This window comes from Macaca mulatta, chromosome 1 (assembly GCF_049350105.2).
Source record: "Macaca mulatta isolate MMU2019108-1 chromosome 1, T2T-MMU8v2.0, whole genome shotgun sequence".
Taxonomy (NCBI): domain Eukaryota; kingdom Metazoa; phylum Chordata; class Mammalia; order Primates; family Cercopithecidae; genus Macaca; species Macaca mulatta.
The window spans coordinates 2,118,261-2,139,934 of NC_133406.1; the positions used below are offsets into that span (position 1 = coordinate 2,118,261).

The following is a 21,674-nucleotide window of genomic DNA, read 5'->3' on the forward strand; positions in this document are numbered from 1 at the left end:
GTGAAGGAATTTTAAGTAGAACCCTCATGTAAAAGACTTGCTTGGATTGGGTCAGAGAGGATATTGTGAGAATAGAAACAAAGAGACTGTTGCCATTCAGGTAAATAATGATGAGCTGAACCATGGAAATGACAATAGAGATGGAGAAGATGGGGCAGATTGAGAACACATACGGAAGGAAACATGGACCCTCATTGATCATTTGGATGAGGAATTGAGAAGAAACAATATTCCTGAACTGGTTGCCCAGTTGAATGGATGGTTGTTGTATGGAAGAGAGAATATAGAATAAGGAAAAGATGGGGGAGTAGCGATAGACACTTTCAAAAGTTCAACCTACTATAGCTATTTTTTGAGTAGGGTGCAGTATACACTCCTAAATATGGTGGGTTTTTTTTTTTAATTTTTATTTTTTTGAGACAGAGTCTCGCTCTGTCGCCCAGGCTGTCGTGCAGTGGCTGGATCTCAGCTCACTGCAAGCTCCGCCTCCCGGGTTTACGCCATTCTCCTGCCTCAGCCTCCCGAGTAGCTGGGACTTACAGGCGCCCGCCACCACGCCCGGGTAGTTTTTTGTATTTTTTGTATTTTTTAGTAGAGACGGGGTTTCACCATGGTAGCCAGGATGGTCTCGATCTCCTGACCTTGTGATCCGCCCGTCTCGGCCTCCCAAAGTGCTGGAATTACAGGCGTGAGCCACAGCACCCGGCAATATGTTTATTTTTAACTGTCTTCTAAAATTAAGGTAATATTATTAATCACTTCATATAGTATTTGTATGAGGAATGCAAACTTAGATTTTCTACTCCTCACTGAGGAATTGAATATGCTTTGGTATTTATAGACATTATTATAGTCATTAGAAAAGAAAAAATGATGAAGTTACAGCTTTCAGAATTAGAAACACTAAGTAATGTTTTGTATACTAATACAGAGAAAGAGCCAGGCTTTTGTCTGTAGTAAGTTACAGCCTGAAGAAAACTTTTAATCTTATTAACACATAAATCATTGATATCAGATATTTTCTTTTCTTACCAGAACATTCGTCAGTACAGGTTGAGAATCCCCTATCCGAAACGCCTGAGACAAGAAATGTTTTAGGTTTCAGGTTTTTGGATTTGGATGTTCAACCTGTATTAGCGTAGAAATCACCAAACATTTTATATATCATACCTAATTAATGTTTATGAATTAATAGGAAATTGAAGGAAAGCTAGGTATAAAATATGGATGACTAGTTACAGACATTTAAAATTTGACTCACGAGATGAAGGGGAAAAATATGACTCCATAAAATAGCTAAAGTATAGCTTTCATTAAATAATAGCAATTCTTGTTAAGTGTCAGTGATCCAGTGACTGCTAGAACTTTATATGAAGTCCAGTAGAAAGAAGGCTAGACCTCTTCAGTCTTTAAGGTATGAAGAGGACTTAAAATACCTTTTTTTGTTTGTTTTATAAAGAGTAAGCAGTAGGCCGGGCGCGGTGGCTCACGCCTGTAATCCCAGCACTTTGGGAGGCCGAGGCGGGCGGATCACAAGGTCAGGAGATCGAGACCATGGTGAAACCCCGTCTCTACTAAAAATAGAAAAAAATTAGCCGGGCGCAGTGGCGGGCGCCTGTAGTCCCAGCTACTCGGGAGGCTGAGGCAGGAGAATGGCGTGAACCCGGGAGGCGGAGCTTGCAGTGAGCCGAGATTGCGCCACTGCACTCCAGCCTGGGCGACAGAGCAAGACTCCGTCTCAAAAAAAAAAAAAAAAAAAAAAAAAAGAGTAAGCAGTACATTTTTCGAGAATGGTTAGTTTTTACTCTTAGAAGAGTCCATAGAATCCTAGAGTAGCTGTTTAAGAGCTTTAAAGTGAGAACAATTTAGGTTTGAGTTTTATGTGTAATGATTTTATGGCTTGAATAACTAGACTAACTTTCTAAGCCTTAGGTTATTTCATCTTTAAAGAGAAATAATCACACATAGTCTACTATCAAAGCGTTGTCTTGAACATTAAATGAGCCAGTTCACACAATGCCTGGCATATAGTAAGCTCTCCGTAAACATCAATGTTAGTCCAATTGCGTGATTTTTTCTGTATTGAGTGATGGTGTAATTCCTAGTATATCTGAAGATTTCATTATTCAGGTCACAAGTATCAAATGCAGATTTACTCTATTTGATAATCTTAAATCTATTATAATTGATAACCTGCTTTAACTTAAATGTATTGTGCTGTTAATTGTATTTTCTTACTTTGCAGTAGAAAAGCAAATCATGTATTATGTTTTCTAGGTGACAGCTATTGAACCTATAATTAATCATGGAGGAGCCAGTGCAAGCACTCAGCATCTACATCCAAGTCTGCGATGGCTTTTTGGAGTGGCAGCTGTGGTCACTGATGTTGGACAGATCCTTCTTATTGACCTATGTTTGGATGACTTGTCATGCAATCAAAATGAAGTTGAAGCGTCAGGTAATCAGTTCTTTACTTGAAACCAAAAATGGAGCACCTGGATATTCTGTTGCAATATTTTTTTAAATAGCCAAAATTTTTTATAGCAACTGGAGTAAAATAAAAGATATCTTCCTGTCTATTAAAAAAAAAAGGTATTTTAAAATCTTTTTTATTAGCTGGACCTGAGCACAGTGGATACTTCTTACATAAGATACTGTTTTGTTGATCAAGTGTTCATATGTTCTCAAGCAGGCCTTGAGAAAGGTAGTGATAATTGATTTTGTTTCCATGTACATATCTGAATAAGCTCTATTCTTAAGTAAATGCTGGAATAAGGGCTAAATGTAAGAAATCTTGAGCCTTATCAGCCAATATGAAATTATCCAGCAATGTACGATCTAACATAGTGTTTTTTTTGGGCATATTGTTTGTGTTTCTGTGGTAACACCAAGATAGAAATAAAGTAATAGGAAATAACAGTAATTAAAAGTCTTTCTCACAAAATGACATCCTAAAATAGAAGTTAATTCTATTCAGAGTCAAAGAAAATGAAACAATTTTTTTCCTTTAAATGCTTGTATTTATAAAATTAATTTTTTTAAGTGCTTTCAGTTTTTGAAAATTATGAGACTCTGGTTTATGAAGAAAGGAAGAGCTAACGTTAAAATGTGTTTTTTTACTCTTAGTTTTTAGAAAGGGACTGTTTGACCCTTTTTAAAACATTTTGACTTTGGCTTTGTGAGGACATTCTTGAATTTTTTTTTTTTTTTTTTTTTTTTTGAGACGCAGTCTCACTCTGTTGCCAGGCTGGAGTGCAGTGGCGTAATCCTGGCTCACTGCAACCTCCGCCTCCCGGATTCAACCGATTCTCCTGCCTCAGCCTCCTGAGTAGCTAAGATTACAGGCAGGCTCCACCACGCCCGGCTAATTTTTGTATTTTTTTTTTTAGTAGAGGTGGGGTTTCACCATATTGTCCAGGATGGTCTTCGATCTCTTGAGCTTATGATCCACCTGCCTTGGCCTCCCAAAGTGCTGGGATTGCAGGAGTGAGCCACCATGCCCAGCACATTGATTTTTAAAGCAAGCCTAGAATGTCAGTGTAGCTCTTTTCATTTATGGAGCAGCTCAGAAATAGATACAAACTATCAACATTTTATCTAATTTATAATGAACATAATAAAAATTGTCAGTGTATAAAAAAACTGATTAAGACTGCAAGTGGTGTGGAACTGGGATGGAGGTTACAGTAAACTGAGATCACGAGATCACAGAGGTTGCACTAAACCGAGATTGCACCACTGCACTCCAGCCTGGGCGACAGAGCAAGACTCCATCTCAAAAAAAACAAAAGCAAAAAAACTGCAAGTGGTAAAAACTATACTTAAGAAATGGAAGAGCCAAAATCATTGAACAAAACGTAAATATGCAAAATCAGACCTGAAAAAATTTGATTTGGCAGAAATAATGGTCATACACGCACTTTTAAAAATCTTCATAGAAGAGCTGGGCACAGTGGCTCATGCCTGGAATCCCAGCACTTTGGGAGGCTGAGGCAGGCAGATCACTTGAGGTCGGGAGTTTGAGACCAGCCTGACCAACATGGAGAAACCCCGTCCCTACTAAAAAATATAACATTAGCTGGGTGAGGTGGCGCATGCCTCTAATGCATGAGGCTGAGGCAGGAGAATCACTTGAACCTGGGAGGCGGAGGTTGCGGTGAGCCGAGATCGTGCCATTGCACTGCAGCCTGGGCAACAAGAGTGGAACTCTGTCTCAAAAAAAAAAAAAAAAAAAACTTCACAGATAGAAGCTATACCTTAACATTTGGTATATGTGGCCGGGCGCGGTGGCTCACGCCTGTAATCCTAGCACTATGGAGGCCGACGAGACGGGCGGATCACGAGGTCAGGAGATCGAGACCATCCTGGCTAACCCGGTGAAACCCCGTCTCTACTAAAATACAAAAAAATTAGCCGGGCGCGGTGGCGGGCGCCTGTGGTCCCAGCTACTGGGAGGCTGAGGCAGGAGAATGGTGTGAACCGGGGAGGCGGAGCTTGCAGTGAGCTGAGATGGCACCACTCACTCCAGCCTGGGCCACAGAGCAAGACTCCGTCTCAAAAAAACAAAACAAAACAAAAACAAAAATTTGGTATGTATACAAACCTGATTGATTAATGAAATTTTTATGTAAAGTTTAAATGATAAGAATTGATTAGCAAAAACAATAACTAAAAATGAATTTACAGATTATCAGAAATGGTATGACTGCTCTTCATAGAAGATTGATCAAAGAAGTAGGCTTGATGGGCTTTTGTTTCAGAGTGTATTTTGTGGTTATAGGTATAAGGCTAGTTACAATGCTTATATTCATAATGAAAACTCCCTTCAAGTCAATATGGTAGCGTTAAAATATCCTTCATTTCAGAGGTCAGTAATCAGTAGGTGCACAAGGATAATTTTGTAACAAAAGTCTCTGGATTGTGATCAGAACCATTTCTCAATTTTGAAAATTAGGAAGCAGTTGGACTTTATAGCACAAAAAATTAAGCTTTAGGGTTTAATGCAAAATAAATTTTCTTGATTACAAAAGTAATTTATGATTACAGCTGTTCAGGCTTCACTGAAATACACCAAGATAGGAAATGAAGTTCCAAACATACAGCATAAATACTGTTCTGCACCTTCCCCAAACTTGACCAGTTTCTTATATATCTTTCCACATTGGAACCCATAGGGCCTACCCATTTCTTTTGTGAACTGTTTGTTGTGGCAAAATCTAATCGCTTGTTTGAAAAAGACATCAGAAGCAGAAGTGATTTGGGGGTGGGGCCTGTTCTAGGACAGTATGATACAATTTTTCCTCTGTTATAACAATGAGAGAATCTGCTCTTGCACAGTGGTTATATTAATATATGAATCTGAGTTTTTTTCTTTTTTTATTGAAGATTTCAGACATTTTCAGATAATTGGAAGAATTCAAGAGTTCCCATATTCCCATCACCCAAATTCAAGTGAAGTTTCAACATTTACTATACGTGTGTCAGTTTAGTTCATTCCCCTTTCCTCCCTTCCCTCTTTTCTTCTGTGTTAGTTTAAAGCACATAGGGATATTTTATTCCATCATCATAATGCCAGTAACACTTCTTTGGTATAGTCTGCTATCTAGTCTGTAATCAAATTGATGTGATTATCCAAAGCATCTTTTTACGTTTGGATTGTTTGGATTGGAATTCAAACACGGTCCACACATTAATTTCATTTGACAGTTAAGTCTCAAGTCTCTTTGAATGTACAGCAATCCTCTTTCTGCCCTCTCTGTTTTTATTTTTAGTGCCATTGACTTGCTGAAGTTCTCTGATAGAATGTTCCACATTTTGGAATTAACTGGTTTCATGTGGTATCATATTTTCGATTTTCTGCAAATGTAAATTAGCTCTGGTTACAGATTAAGGTTTAACATTTTGGCAAGGTACTTTGGAAGTGCTGAGTACTTCATATTGTATCACATGGGTAGACACATAGTGTCTAGTAGTTTCAATGTAGTGATCAGTGTATTCACGTGGTGACAGCATGATCCATCCTTTTTAAAGTCTCTCATTAACTTTAAACTAGTGGTTCTCAACGAGGGGTGAATTTTGTCCTCCAGGAGATGTTTGGCAATGTTAGAAGACATTTTTGATTGTTGCTGCTGGTGTTACTTGCTACTAGTAGTTAGAAACTAATGATGTGGCTTAGCATCCTACAGTGTACAGGATAGCCCTCTGCAGGGTAGTCCCCTCTTATCTGTGAGGGATATGTTCCAAGACCCCCAGTGGATGCCGGAAACCACAGCTAGTATTGAACGCTGCCCACATGATTTTTTCCTTATTAAGTCAAGAACTTTGACCTTTTCATTTAAAGGAAGCACTTTACAGCCTCTCTTTGGCACATCTGAATTGGCAGTATGACTACTCTTGTGCTTTGAGGCCATTGTAAAGTCAAATAAGGGTTACTTGAACACAAGCACTACAATACTGTGACAGTTGATCTGATAACCAAGATGGCTACTAAGGGTGGCGTATACAGTGTGGATACACCAGACAAAGGGATGATTTATGTCCCTTTGATGGTAGCACATTTCTTCATACCACTCAGAGAAGCATGCAATTTAAAACTTAGGAATTTGTTGTTGTTTTCTTTTTTTAGAGGCTGGAGTGGTGCAATCTCGGCTCACTGCAGCCTCCACCTCCTGGGTTCAAGTGATTCTTCTGCCTCAGCCTCCCAAGTAGCTTGGACTATGGGTGCATGCCACCACGCCCGGCTAATTTTTTTTTTTTTAAGTAGAGACGAGGTTTCATCATATTGGTCAGGCTGGTCTTGAACTCCTGACTTTGTGATCCACCCACCTCAGCCTCCCAAAGTGCTCGGATTACAGGCATGAGTCACCTCGCCCAGCTGAATTTTTTTTATGTGTGTGTGTATATATATATGGAATTATCTGTTTAATATTTTTGTACTTTGGTTTACCACAGGTAACTGAAATTGGACAGCAAAACTGCAAATAATGGGAGGGAATACTGTAATGCCAAAATTGTAAAACCTACTTTGAACTAATTGTTTCATTCATTAAGATTCTTTTTCTTTTTTTCTTTTGAGACGGAGTCTTGCTCTGTCATCCAGGCTGGAGTGCAGTGGCGCAATCTTGGCTCACTGCATGCTTCGCCTACTGGGTTCATGCCATTCTTCTCCTGCCTCAGCCTCCCCAGCAGCTGGGACTACAGGCGCCCGCCACCACGCGCGGCACATTTTTTTGTATTTTTTTTTTTTTTTTTTTTTTTAGTAGAGATGGGGTTTCACCGTGTTAGCCAGGTTGGTCTTGATTTCCTGATCTCGTGATCTGCCCTCCTCGGCCTCCTAAAGTGCTGGGATTACAGGCGTGAGCCACCGCACCCGGCCTAAGATTCTTGGATATGTCATTTATTTCATTAAAGGCTGCAAAATGATGATTTTTACGTTCTGTCAATGTAAAGCATAATTTTCTCATTAATTAGGGGGTTTTGGTCACTCTGAAACACAATGTGTACAGAACAGGCAGGATAAATAGTATTTCTTAAGTACTAATTTTCAGAGTAAGCAGGTGATACCCAGTTACTTCCAGTTGTTCAATCTAAGGTCTTTTGTAGGTGGGGAGGGTAGGCTTCCCTCTTGCCCCACGCCTCTTTTTTTTTTTTTTTTTATTCCTGTGAATTTTTCAGGTTTGGCATGTTTACTATATTTCATTAATTTTATTGTTTTTGATGCCCACAATGTCCTTTCATTGTTAATGAGAGCCCCTTCATGTTGTCTGATACATTTCCTTTCACCTGTGATAGCTTCCTAGATTACTGGCATAAGATGTACCAGGCTCATTAAGTATTTTCTTCCCCCTGACCTGGAATCGGCCATTGCTCCAAGGAAGGTATTTAGATAGTAGTACTAAATTTCAATAAAGAAATAATCAGTTTTATTTATGATGGTTAACCCTAAAAAAATTCTACCATAGATAATATTTGAGATGTACTGAATTTTTTAATATTATATAATTGAATGTATTTTTTAAATTATGGCATTTAAATAGATAAGGATGGTGATTTTCTAGTTTAACGTACTTTTTTGTTATCACTAATCTTTTATTTTTTTTTACTTTTTATTTTTATTTTTATTATTTTTTTTTTTGAGACGGAGTCTCGCTCTGTCATCCAGGCTGGAGTGCAGTGGCCAGATCTCGGCTCACTGCAAGCTCCGCCTCCCGGGTTTACGCCATTCTCCTGCCTCAGCCTCCCGAGTAGCTGGGACTACAGGCGCCCGCCACCTCGCCCGGCTAGTTTTTTGTATTTTTTAGTAGAGACAGGGTTTCACTGTGTTAGCCAGGATGGTCTCAATCTCCTGACCTCGTAAGCCGCCCGTCTCGACCTCCCAAAGTGCTGGGATTACAGGCTTGAGCCACCGTGCCCGAACCATATCACTAATCTTTTAATTTCAATTAACTTCATTTGCAGCTTGAATAATGGATGACACATTTGTTTTTCTAGTTTTTTAACTTCATTTGTCTAATTTGTGGTTTTAGATCTTGAAGTTCTAACTGGTATCCCAGCTGAAGTACCACACATTAGAGAAAGTGTGATGAGAGAAGGGCGCCATCTGTGTTTCCAGTTAGTAAGTCCAACAGGAACAGCCGTTTCAACTCTTAGCTACATAAACAGGACAAATCAGCTTGCTGTAGGTTTTTCCGATGGCTATCTAGCACTTTGGAACATGAAAAGCATGAAAAGAGAGTAAGTATAACTTTTTTCCCTTATTTGGTTACAGGTAGTTTCTTTTTGCATATAGCTTGTACTTAGTTGCTAATATTTAAAAATTAGCGTAGTGAGAAAAGGGTGGGTAGATTAATGACTGAATGAATGATTATGACTAATTTTTCATGGCATTAAATCAATGTAATACCATAAAGGGGTGACTTAGCACATGAATTTAGCTTGATTTTTTTTTTTTTTCAGTGTTTATTTAAAAGGCATTACAATCATTGTGTTTAACATGCTAGTAAAGCATGACTTTGTAACTTGACGGTGTTTTGGTCAACAACAGACCTTATATAAGAAAGGGGTCTCATAAAATTTTACTGTATTTTGATTGTACCTTTTTAATGTTTAGATGCATAAATGCTTACCATTGTGTTATAGTTGCCTGCAGTATTCCATACAGTAACATGCTGTACAGGTTAGTAGACTAAGAGCAACAGGCTGTACCACGTATCCTCGGTGGATAGTAGGCTATACCATCTAGGTTTGTGTTACTACACTGTATGATGTTTGCACAATGACTGAATCCCTGATGAGCATTTCTCAGAACAGATCCCCTTTACAGAACAGAAACATGACTGTGTGTGTATAGTATGAGTTCTTTCAGAAGTACCTTCCCAGTCATCATCTGTGTAAAGTCACAGCTGAATAAAGAATTCGCAGTTGAGAGGGGAAAAAAAGGATTTTTAAAAATCAAAGTTACAAAATACTTGTGTTTTAAATTTTTTATGCTGTCAAAAAGTCCCAAAAATATAATTATATTGATACTTTGTAGCTAAGTTAATTTGTGTTAAGAGTTAAGTAGATGCTTGGCCGGGCGCGGTGGCTCAAGCCTGTAATCCCAGCACTTTGGGAGGCCGAGACGGGCGGATCACGAGGTCAGGAGATCGAGACCATCCTGGCTAACATGGTGAAACCCCGTCTCTACTAAAAATACAAAAAACTAGCCGGGCGAGGTGGCGGCGCCTGTAGTCCCAGCTACTCGGGAGGCTGAGGCAGGAGAATGGCATAAACCCGGGAGGCGGAGCTTGCAGTGAGCTGAGATCCGGCCACTGCACTCCAGCCTGGGCGACAGAGCGAGACTCCGTCTCAAAAAAAAAAAAGAGTTGGCCGGGCGCGGTGGCTCAAGCCTGTAATCCCAGCACTTTGGGAGGCCGAGACGGGCGGATCACGAGGTCAGGAGATCGAGAGACGATCCCGGCTAACACGGTGAAACCCCGTCTCTACTAAAAAATACAAAAAAACTAGCCGGGCGAGGTGGCAGGCGCCTGTAGTCCCAGCTACTCGGGAGGCTGAGGCAGAAGAACGGCGTAAACCCGGGAGGCGGAGCTTGCAGTGAGCTGAGATCCGGCCACTGCACTCCAGCCTGGGTGACAGAGCAAGACTCCGTCCAAAAAAAAAAAAGAGTTAAGTAGATGCCTATTTGGCCCTTAAGTTGTCGATTGATTTGTTTCTCCATTTTTCCCAAGGCATATTGATATATTTTATTGAGTAATTTATCTTATGGGAAGTGTATCTTAACTCTCTTTGCTGTTATCCTTTTATCAGCTCTTTTTTTTTTCCTTTTTTTTCTATTTTTTTCTTGAGGCGAGGTCTCACTCTGTGGCCCAGGTTGGAGTGCAGTGGCACGATCTTGGCTCACTGCAACCTCCACTTCCCAGGTTCAAGTGATTCTCTTGCCTCAGCCACCCGAGTAGCTGGGACTACAGGTGTGACCACTGTGCCCAGCTAGTTTTTGTATTTTTTTTTTTTATTTTTAAGAGATGGGTTTTCACCATGTTGGTCAGGCTGGTCTCGAACTCCCTACCTTGTGATCCACCTGCCTCGGTCTCCCAAAGTGCTAGGATTACAGGTGTGAGCCGCCGCACCCAGCCCCTGGTTTGTCAGCTCGTCTTTGAATTTGCTTCTCAAGAAATAACTGCAGTACCTCGCTTCTACAGTAGTGCCTTCTCTAACACTATCATCTCTTGGTCAATTTTTGCTTTTTTGGCAGTTTATGGGCACTCTTCAGTTTCTAACTCATCTTCTGTTGTAGTAGTGGGGAAACTGACGCTAAACCCAAACAGCTGAAAAGTCTTGTGGCAGTATCTTGTCTCTTTGTAGGGCACCTTTTATGGCTAAGCGGTATGTAGGAGTATACATTGAATATGACTCTTAGGACCAGTTTACACAGACATGAATGCGTATGCTTGAGTAATTCTAACTCTCGTCAGTTCTACCTCTCAGGCATTGAATACGACTCTTAGGACCAGTTTACACACACGTAAATGCATCTGCTTGAGTAATTCTCACTCTTCCCAGTTCTGTCTGGGGGGATGGGTGCCATGACCATAGTCTTGATGTCTTGTGCCCTGTGTATTTTTGCAGATAAGATGACTTGGCCATGACCTACAGATCACTTATTCTGGGGGAATATATGAACAGTGGTTGCCTAACCCAAATTCTTATATGATGTACCTTTTTCCTTTCTATAAAATAACTTAAAAATATGAAATATACTAATTTGTCTGTTTCAGATATTACATACAGTTGGAAAGTGGACGAGTTCCTGTGTATGCTGTCACTTTTCAAGAACCTGAGAATGATCCTCGGAATTGCTGTTATTTGTGGGCTGTTCAGTCTACACAAGACAGGTAGGTCTCATACAAACAGTTTTTTTGTTTGTTTTTTGTTTTTTGAGACGGAGTCTTGTTCTGTTGCCCAGGCTGGAGTGTAGTGGCGCAATCTCGGCTCACTGCAACCTCTGCCTCATGGATTCATGCCATTCTCCTGCCTTAGCCTCGTAAGTAGCTGGGACTACAGGTGCCCGCCACCACGACTGGCTAATTTTTGTATTTTTAGTAGAAATGGGGTTTCACCGTGTTGGTCAGGCTGATCTTGAGCTCCCGACCTTGTGATCTGCCTGCCTCAGCTTCCCAGAGTGCTGGGATTACAGGCGTGAGCCCCCATGCCTGGCCCGATACATACCGTCTTTAAAAATTAGTCAAAAATAGAACAGGTAGTCTATGTAGTTATGTAGTCTTTTTTAGTGAAGGCAACATAATTCTTTCAGTGAGTTAGTGAGTAGTAGTTGAAATTATTTTAAAACTTAAATGGTTGTTTCTACGTGCTTGAATAATTCTGAGATAACAGTTGGAAGAAATTGTGCCAATGTATTTGAATGTTTTTCACAGATTAAGAGAGCCTTGGAACCTTCCAAGTACCCTGCTGTCTTGTTCTCAATCTCAGTACCCTGCTTTCTTACTCTTCAAATGTACTTGGAGATTGAGAACAAGAGAGCTGGGTACTCAAGCAAAGGACTGAGGAGTGAAATAGTATGGTGTGAAGAACATTAGGAAGGTGTGGTGTGCCAGAAGCCAAATAAAAGAAATAATAACTAGTAATAGGAATTATTAAGAGGGATCAACTAGTAGTAAGATTCAAATTCAGATGATGTGGCTCCGGAATCTGTGCTCTTAACACTTACTGCATGCTTCGTGCTTGAGTTCTTCACTACAGGGCTGATTTAGTATCTTCACTTTGTGTCTTGATTGTATAGGCCTTGTCTTCATGGTCCAGGGCAACATCCACATTAAAAAAAATTTTTTTCCCTACCCTTCCCCCAGCAGCCCTTTCTCCTTCCCACACCCCCCACTGTCCTTTGAACCTCTGCATTTTAAGTAAAAATAGCAAGATGGAGGAAGAGACCAGGATGAAGCCACAAAGGATATTTTGTTCATTAAGGAAGGTTCTCTGAGGTTACTATGGGGTAATTCTGTTTACATCGTGGCCACAACTCTACCACAGGGTACTGCACCTAGCTGCAAAGGAAGCTGGGAAATGTACAACTTTAGGCAACCCTGTGTTTAAGTAGAGTATACCCATTGAGGAAGGAATATTTGAGAAATAATACTGAGTAATCAGTCTTTGCCACATACGATATCTCCTACAGTATGCAATCAGCATCAGTTTAGTTGATTAGAATCAATAAATGTCAGTTATTGTTTCAAAGGACTACATTTTATGAAAATGACCAAATAAAACTAAATTCTTCCCTGTGATCTTAGTTTTGTCACATGCAGTCAACATTGCAAGCAAACTAAACTTACTTGGATAGTAGGAGATGTTTAATGTATTAATGTATTTAGTGCGTCTTGGTTAATTTCTGTTTCAGTGAAGGGGATGTTTTGAGTTTGCATCTGCTGCAGCTGGCCTTTGGTAATAGAAAGTGTTTGGCATCAGGACAAATCTTATATGAGGTAAATGGTCATTGGACTATGGGTTTATATTCTTTTGTTGTTTTCTATTTTAAATATGCTGTCTTTGTTTTAAGATACTGAAAAGTGATTCTTTTTGTTTTTTTTTTTTTGAGATGGAATCTCACTCTGTTGCCCAGGCTGGAGTGCAGTGATGCGATCTTGGCTCACTGCAACCTCCACCGCCCGGATTCACGCAATTCTTTGCTTCAGCCTCCAGAGTAGCTGGGATTACAGGCGCCTGCCACCACGCCTGGCTAATTTTTTTGTATTTTTAGTGGAGACGGGGTTTTACCATCTTGGCTAGGCTGGTCTTGAACTCCTGACCTCGTGATCCACCCGCCTCAACCTCCCAAAGTGCTGGGATTACAGGCGTAAGCCACCGTGCCTGGCCGTGAAAAGCGATTCTTATATGCAAATTAATATTGTATGCATAATATAGTAGAAGTAGTGTTAAATTAGAGATCTGTTTTATCTATTTACCAAGGTAGCATTCTTAACTTCTCATATATAATTTTCCTCTACAATGAGTATATTGGACTAGATTCAAGCTTGTGGCTTAATTGGTACACAGGAAAAATAATTCCACTTTGTTGCTCTAACGTATCAAGCATTAAGCCAAGGGGTGATTTTTATAAGAGGGTATATGCATCTAGACTTTTAGATGGTACCTATTTTTCAGCTGAATTCCTGAGGAAGTAGGAGGGGTGCTGCTAATAGCTATATTTTGTACACCTTCATATACCTGTCTCTAGAACCGACTTTTCTTAACCTAATGTTTGAGGGGTATAGAAATGGATTTCAGGGAATCCATAAAGTCCCTGAATTATGTGTTGCATTTTTATGGGGAAGTCTGATAGCCTTTTGTCAAGATTCTTAAAGGTATCAATAAGCTAAAAGTCTAAGAACTCTTCTAGAGCAAGAATTTCTGTGAGAACACAGGTATAGTATTGCTGGTCTGGGATGTATGCATATATAATTTTGATGGTTATTCCACTTTACATATCAACCAGTAGTGCATGAGGGCTTCTGTGTTGAGTAACAACTTTGGAAGACTTGTTGGTAATTATTTTTGAGAGAGTAAATCTCACTCTATTTGTTTTAAAGTATGTAAAATTTTAGAACCTTTTCCCATGATTGGTTCTCTTCAGTCTAAATTGTTTTCTTTGTATTGTGTGAACAATCTTTAAATTTGGAGAATATTTAATTTTAGAGTGACCTTTTGCCTAGAATCAGATTAATATTTGCGTATATTTTATGTTACAGAGGTTAAATTTGGAGAATATTTAATTTTAGAGTGACCTTTTGCCTAGAATCAGATTAATATTTGCATGTATTTTATGTTACAGGGGTTAGAATACTGTGAAGAAAGATACACCCTGGACCTGACAGGTGGCATGTTCCCTTTGAGGGGACAGACGAGTAATACCAAATTGTTGGGATGCCAGAGTATAGAGAAATTTCGATCTCATGGTGACAGGGAGGAAGGCATGAATGAAGGTTAGTTAAAGTACTTGAAAATATGTCATGTGAAGGCTGGATTTAAAATTTATGACAGGTATTGTTTCCCAGATTTCATACTCCTGGCAGTTAAGAAAATTAGAATGGTAATTATGGAATTTATTCAGTTCTATATGAGATACTAGATATATCTTGCTCTCCAGATTGCTATGTATAACTAAAAAATAAAATAGGTTAGGGTAATGAAGGACCCTTTTATTTTAATCTAGTTCTCAGAACGAACAGGTGATCCCTAGTCTGAACTAGTGTGACTAGTCTTTGAATGAAGTTTACCTGTGTATTTTTTGAGCCGTGTATGGTATACATGCCTTGGTTGTCTTGAATGTTTTCTGTTTCCTTAGTATCATCGCTTTTTCCTGGCAATTTTTTTTTTTTTGCTTAACATTTCAGAGCCCTGTTTCTCCATCTGTAAGTGGGGTCATACAGTTAGACCTTTTGCAGTGGGTAGTTGTGAGGATTAAATCACACAGTGAATTTACCCAACCCAGAAATGCCCTTTTGGCTAGGGCCTGTATCTGTATTTCTGATCCAGTTTTCAGATCCGGTTAAACATGTGAAAAACAGAACTTGTCATGAGCTCACTTCTTTTTAAAACATTTATTTATTTATTTATTTAGAGACAAGGTGTCACTCTGATGCCCATGCTGGTCCAGGCCAGAGTGTGGTGTCACGATCTTGGTTCGCTGCAGCCTTGACCTTCTGGGCTCAAGCAGTTCTCTCACCTTGGTCTCCCAGGTAACTGGGACTACAGGCACACACCACAACGCTTGGCTAATTTTTGTATTTTTTATAGTGGCAGGGTGTTTTGTTGTTTTGTTTTGTTTTGTTTGAGACGGAGTCTCGCTCTGTCACCCAGGCTGGAGTGCAGTGGTGTGATCTCAGCTCACTGCAAGCTCCGCCTCCCGGGTTCATGCCATTCTCCTGCCTCAACCTTCTGAGTAGCTGGGGCTACAAGCACCGGCCACCACGCCCGGCTAATTTTTTGTATGTTTAGTAGAGACGGGTTTCACCATGTTAGCCAGGATGGTCTGCATCTCCTGACTTCATGATCCACCTGCCTCGGCCTCCCAAAGTGCTGGGATTACAGGCGTGAGCCACCACACCTGGCCTGGTTTTTTTTGTTTTTTTTTTTTTTTAGAGACAGGGTCTCACTGTCACCCAGGCTGGAGAGCAGTCGCACAATCTCAGCTCACTGCAACCTCTGCTTCCCAGGTTCAAGTGATCCTCCCACCTCAGCCTCCTGAGTAACTGGGACTACAGGTGCATGCCACAATGCCCAGCTAATTTTTGTATTTTTTTTTTTTGTAGAGATGAGGTTTTGCTGTGTTGCTTGGACTGGTCTCGAATTTCTGGGCTCAATTGATCTGCCCACCTTGGCCTTCCAAGGTGCTGGGATTACAAGCGTGAACCACTGCACCTGGCCATGCTCTCTCTTATTCCTCATTCTTTCTGTTTCCTTATAGTAGTGTTTCAGATTTTTACTTCCTTCTTCTCCTGTTGATGTCCCTTACTCTATTTCTGTCTTTCCATTCCACAGGCACCATCCAAGCACTTTTCTTTTTCCCCCTTTACCATGTAACTAGATAAGTCCCTCTCAACTAAGATTCATCATAATAAAGCCTTAATGCCCAAAGGCATCCATTTTAGGTAGTGAATTAACTTCTCTACTACTAGCTCTGTATCATTCTTGGGAGACTGTTCATTCAAATCATTTTCTACTTTGTGCCTCTAATACCTCAACGTTGCTCAGGTATTAACTGAAAACAAGCAAGGATATAACTTCCAATAAGTGAGTACTTTTTAATAAGGCCTTAAAATTGAGAAACAGTCAAAATGCAAGTGAATGAATCTGGTCTTACATACAAATGATATAAATGCGTTTTAATGAATCAAGGGGAATATGAGTTAAACCTCTTAATATGAGTTAAACCTCTTAAGATCTTGCTATAAGAAGACCTCGCTATAATTCTGTTGAGGTAATTTTACTTTGAGATTCTTTATTCTGTTTTTTAAAATTATCTTTTTTTTTTCAGCTCTATCTCCTGACACTAGTGTTTCAGTCTTTACCTGGCAGGTGAATATATATGGACAGGGAAAGCCTTCTATATATTTGGGGCTTTTCGATATAAATCGTTGGTATCATGCACAAATGCCAGATTCGTTAAGGTATGATTCTCTTTTTTCTTTCTCTCTCCTTTCTCTTTGTGTTTGTATATGTAGCTGATTAATGACTTAGTAATGTTTTAAATTTTCTTTTAGGTCAGGAGAATACCTACATAATTGCTCTTATTTTGCACTGTGGTCTTTGGAGTCTGTTGTAAGTAGAACTTCTCCACATGGCATCTTGGATATATTAGTACATGAGAGAAGTTTAAATAGAGGAGTCCCTCCTTCATATCCACCTCCTGAGCAGTTTTTTAACCCAAGTACTTATAATTTTGGTATGTATTTCCTTAACATTACCTCTTAAGAAAAGTAATGCACAAAAGTATGTAAATGTCTGTGTTGTGTAGTTTATTCATTTGGGTTATCCGTTTATATCTCACGGTTAGTTAACATATGGATAACTTAGGAAATTAATATATGCACACGAGAAATTTAGTATTTTTGTTTTATAAAGGAATTATGACTTATTTTGAACCTGCTAGGAAAGATATTAACTATTTCACATCTGCATTTTATAGTAGTTTTTATTTTTTTGCTGTGTTTCTCAGCTGTGCTCGGAGTTTTTTGAGTTTTGTTTTTTGCTTTTTTCTTGTTGTTTTGCTGTGTAATAGGTTTGTTATCTATTCTTAGGGTGAAAATACCTAGAAAAGTTTATTTAAAGATTTATTATATGTAATAATTTGATGCCTTGCAGTCTGTTATTTGGATAAATTTTGTTCTATTAATGCCATTTTAAATATATGTAAGTGGGTAATTTTTTAAATCTTTTTTATAGATGCCACTTGTTTGTTAAACTCAGGAGTTGTTCATTTAACTTGTACTGGCTTTCAGAAGGAGGTAGGTAACAATTAGTGATTTCTTAATTGAACCGAATCAGATCTTGGAATATAGTTGATTTATGGATTTAAGTTTGATTTAGTGTTAGTGATATTGACAGTTGTTTTGGCTTAAATGGTGGCTTCTGCTAGGTTTATGAGATTAGCAACTAGTAGTATCAGTTACCAATGACAACCTGCCAGAAGACGTATTGAATATTTTTAGCAACTAATGTATGTAGACGCTAGTTACTTGAACCTCAAGCTTTCTGTCTCCTCCGAAAGCTTATGAGGAAATGAAGTAATGCAAAGAAGGTACCTAGCACAGTGGTATAGTGCCTGGCACAGGGGAAAAAAAAGAATTTTGAAAAACACTTTTCTCTTTTTGAGACGGAGTTTCGCTCTTGTTGCACAGGCTGGAGTGCAGTGGCGCCATCTCGGCTCATTGCAACCTCTGCAACTCAGGTTCAAGCGATTCTCCTGCCTCCGCCACCTGAGTAGCTGGGATTACAGGTGCCCGCCAGCACGCTTGGCTAATATTTTGTATTTTTAGTGGAGATGGGGTTTCACCATGTTGGCCAGGCTGGTCTGAAACTCCTGACCTCAGGTGATCCGCCTGCCTCGGCCTCCCAAAGTGTTGGGATTATAAGCGTGAGCCACTGTGCCCGGCCTGAAAAATACTTTTCTAGGGAAGCATGATGTGGCAGACCTTTTCATTGAGAATCGACCAGATATGGATGAATTTATACTTCATATCAAATCTCTTTCACATTCGATAAAGAGGAATAGACTGCCAGAGTTTTTCTCTGTGTGTGTGAGTTTTGTCAAGATGTCACCAAACCTGTCAGCTTTAGAGAAGACAGCAGGGTTATACAGTTCATAAAAATATATAAGCTAGGCCGGGTGCGGTGGCTCACGCCTGTAATCCCAGCACTTTGGGAGGCCGAGGCGGGCGGATCACAAGGTCAGGAGATCGAGACCACGGTGAAACCCCGTCTCTACTAAAAATACAAAAAATTAGCCGGGCGCGGTTGTGGGCGCCTGTAGTCCCAGCTACTCGGGAGGCTGAGGCAGGAGAATGGCGTGAACCCGGGAGGCGGAGCTTGCAGTGAGCCGAGATCGCGCCACTGCACTCCAGCCTGGGCGACAGAGCGAGACTCCGTCTCAAAAAAAAAAAAAAAAAAAAAAATATATATATATATATATATATATATATAAAAGCTACCTTTTGCTTATATATATTTTGTATTATTCAAAACTGGCAAGCATTGGTTAAGCTTAAGAACCTATAAACTGTTTCTTGCAAGGAAATACAGTCTTTCATAATTTCCATTTGCTATCTTTAAATTTTACTTAAATTTTAAGTGTAATTTATTAATCTTAAATTTGATGATTCAAATTGAGTATTGATTGATGCCTTACTAATTTATCTGTTACAGACTTTGACTTTTTTAAAGAAATCAGGGCCATCACTCAATGAAGTCATTCCTGATGGTTATAATCGATGTCTTGTAGCTGGCCTTCTTTCCCCAAGATTTGTTGATATTCAGCCTTCCAGTTTAAGCCAAGTGAGATGATTTTTGACTCTTACTGTTTTCTTTCGGTTGGATCACGTTATTAGCTTTCTATTACAATAAAAATGTATTAGGTAATTTCTGCAAAAATAGGTGAAGTAGTGTAATACTGTGGGTGATCAGCAGTTGTGGTCTTAGGTTTGGCTTAAAATTCCTACTCCTAATACCCAATAGGCCATAACTTGGCAGCAGGTTGACTTAGCTGTATAGAAGGATATAGGACAGGAAGCACCTCATGGCTGCATCAGGCCAAATGCAGTGGCATGGTTCACTGTAGCCTCAACCGCTTGTGCCTAATGGTTCACTGTAGCTTCAACCGCTTGTGCCTAATGGTTCACTGTAGCCTCAACCGCTTGTGCCTAATGGTTCACTGTAGCCTCAACCGCTTGTGCCTAATGGTTCACTGTAGCCTCAACCGCTTGTGCCTAAGCAAGCGATCTTCCCACCCCAGCCTCCCCAGGTAGCTAGGACTACAGACAGGCACCAGTATGCTTAGCCTTTTTTTTTTTTTTTTGGTAGAGACAGGGTCTGGCTATGTTGCCTAGCTGGTCTTGAATACCTGGCTTCAAATTATCCTCCCACCTTGGCATCCCAAAGTGCTGAAATTACAGGCATGAACCACCTTGCCCAGCCTGTAATAATGTATTTTTACTGTACCGTTTCTATGTTTAAATACACATACACTTCACATTATGTTACAGATGCTTACAGTATTCAGCACAGTAACATGCTGTACAGGTTTGTAGCTTAGGAGCAATATATATAGCCTTGATACGTGGTAGACTACGCCATCTAACTTTGTGTAAGTACACTCTTAACCATGATTGCACAACAGCGAAACACACCTAACGAAACATTTAACAATGTATCCGCATCATTAAGCAACACATGGCTGTATGGAAAAATGCAATTCATTTTTTTATATTTATTTGATATCTACATAACTTTCAAGGTATGCGACCATCAGCAAATAATAGACTTTTTTCGTTTGTTTGTTACTACCTTTTTCTTTTTTTGAGACAGCAGCTTGTTCTGTTGCCCGGATTGGAGTGCAGTGGCACGATCTTGGCTCACTGTAACCCTCCAACCTCCTGGGTTCAAGTGATTATCCTGCCTCAGCTTCCTGAGTAGCTGGAACTAGAGGCATGTGCCTCCACACCCGGCTAATTTTTTATTTTTAGTAGAGACAAAGTTTCACCATGTTGGCCAGGCTGGTCTCTAACTCCTGACCTCAAGTGATCTGCCCGCCTCAGTCTCCCAAAGTGCTGGAATTACACTGTGAGCCACTGTGCCTGACCAGTTACTGACTTCTCTCATTGCAATGTGGTAGAACTTCTATAAACTATAGGATAATAATGTTAGTAGCAGACGTTTTTGTTTTGTCTCTGGTATTAATGTAAATGGCTTCAGTGAGTCTCCATTTAGAATCATGCCTTCTTGAGTTTTGTGGGCCATTATCATGTAATTCCCTCTGTACCTATTTAACTAACATTCATGTGATTCCTTTTTGAACATCTTTTTTTTTTTTTTTTTTTTTTTTGAGACGGAGTCTTGCTCTGTCGCCCAGGCTGGAGTGCAGTGGCCGGATCTCAGCTCACTGCAAGCTCCGCCTCCCGGGTTTACGCCATTCTCCTGCCTCAGCCTCCCGAGTAGCTGGGACTACAGGCGCCCGCCACCTCGCCCGGCTAGTTTTTTGTATTTTTTTTTTTTTTTTTTAGTAGAGACGGGGTTTCACCGTGTTCGCCAGGATGGTCTCGATCTCCTGACCTCGTGATCCGCCCGTCTCGGCCTCCCAAAGTGCTGGGATTACAGGCTTGAGCCACCGCGCCCGGCCTTGAACATCTTTTAATTTGCTCCTGTAGTGAATGAAATCAATAGATTCCTCTGATATTAAACCAGACTCAGTGATTTTCAAAATATCAGCTTTATTGAGATATTTCATATACCATGCAGTTCACATATTTCAAGTATACAGTTCAGTGATTTTAATTCACAGAATTCTGCAACTGTCATCACATTCCATTTTAGGACATTTTTATTACTTCTAAAGAAAGTTCTGTGCCCATTAACAGTCACTCCTTTTCCCTTACCTTCCTGCCTGCCCCATCTTGCCCAGCTTTATGTAACGACTAATCTACTTTCTGTGTAGATCAGCCTGTTCTAGACATTTCATATAAATGGGTCAAATAATATGTAATATTTTGTGACTGTCTTCTTTCATTTAACATGTTTTCAAGGTTCATCTGTGTTATAGCAAGTGTCAGTACTTCATCCCCTTTTATATGGCTGTATAATATTCTGTTGTATGAGCATACAAATTATGACCATAATTTCTTTATCTACAATTAATGGGCATTTGGGTTGTTTCCACTTCATGGCTATTAATAGTGGTGCTGGGAACCTTCATGTGAAATTTTTGCTTGGGCGTGTATTTTTGTTTCTTTTTGGTATATACCTAGGTGTGGAATTGGAGGGTCATGTGGTAAGTCTATGTTTAGCATATTGAGAAGCTGCCAAACTGTTTTGCAAAGTGGCTGTTCCATTTTACATTCCCGCCAGCAGTATATGAGAGTTCCAGTTTTAACACATCCTTATCAATGCTTGTT

General features: G+C 39.9%; 1 protein-coding gene across 9 annotated transcripts in view; it reads left to right on the forward strand.

Annotated features, from left to right (window-relative positions):
- AHCTF1 (AT-hook containing transcription factor 1) overlaps positions 1–21,674 on the forward strand; it is a 100,210-nt gene that overhangs the window by 18,496 nt on the left and 60,040 nt on the right. For all 9 annotated transcript variants that reach the window (XR_013415861.1, XR_013415862.1, XM_015127953.3 and 6 more), the window contains exons 4-12: positions 2,278–2,458; positions 8,526–8,733; positions 11,274–11,390; positions 12,911–12,995; positions 14,342–14,492; positions 16,547–16,679; positions 16,773–16,954; positions 17,455–17,516; positions 18,934–19,062. Coding sequence is in view for 7 of the 9 variants with exons in the window: in XM_015127953.3 (XP_014983439.1) it covers positions 2,278–2,458; positions 8,526–8,733; positions 11,274–11,390; positions 12,911–12,995; positions 14,342–14,492; positions 16,547–16,679; positions 16,773–16,954; positions 17,455–17,516; positions 18,934–19,062 (1,248 nt within the window). In the remaining 2 variants the exon portion in view is untranslated. The remainder of the gene's footprint in view (positions 1–2,277; positions 2,459–8,525; positions 8,734–11,273; positions 11,391–12,910; positions 12,996–14,341; positions 14,493–16,546; positions 16,680–16,772; positions 16,955–17,454; positions 17,517–18,933; positions 19,063–21,674) is intronic.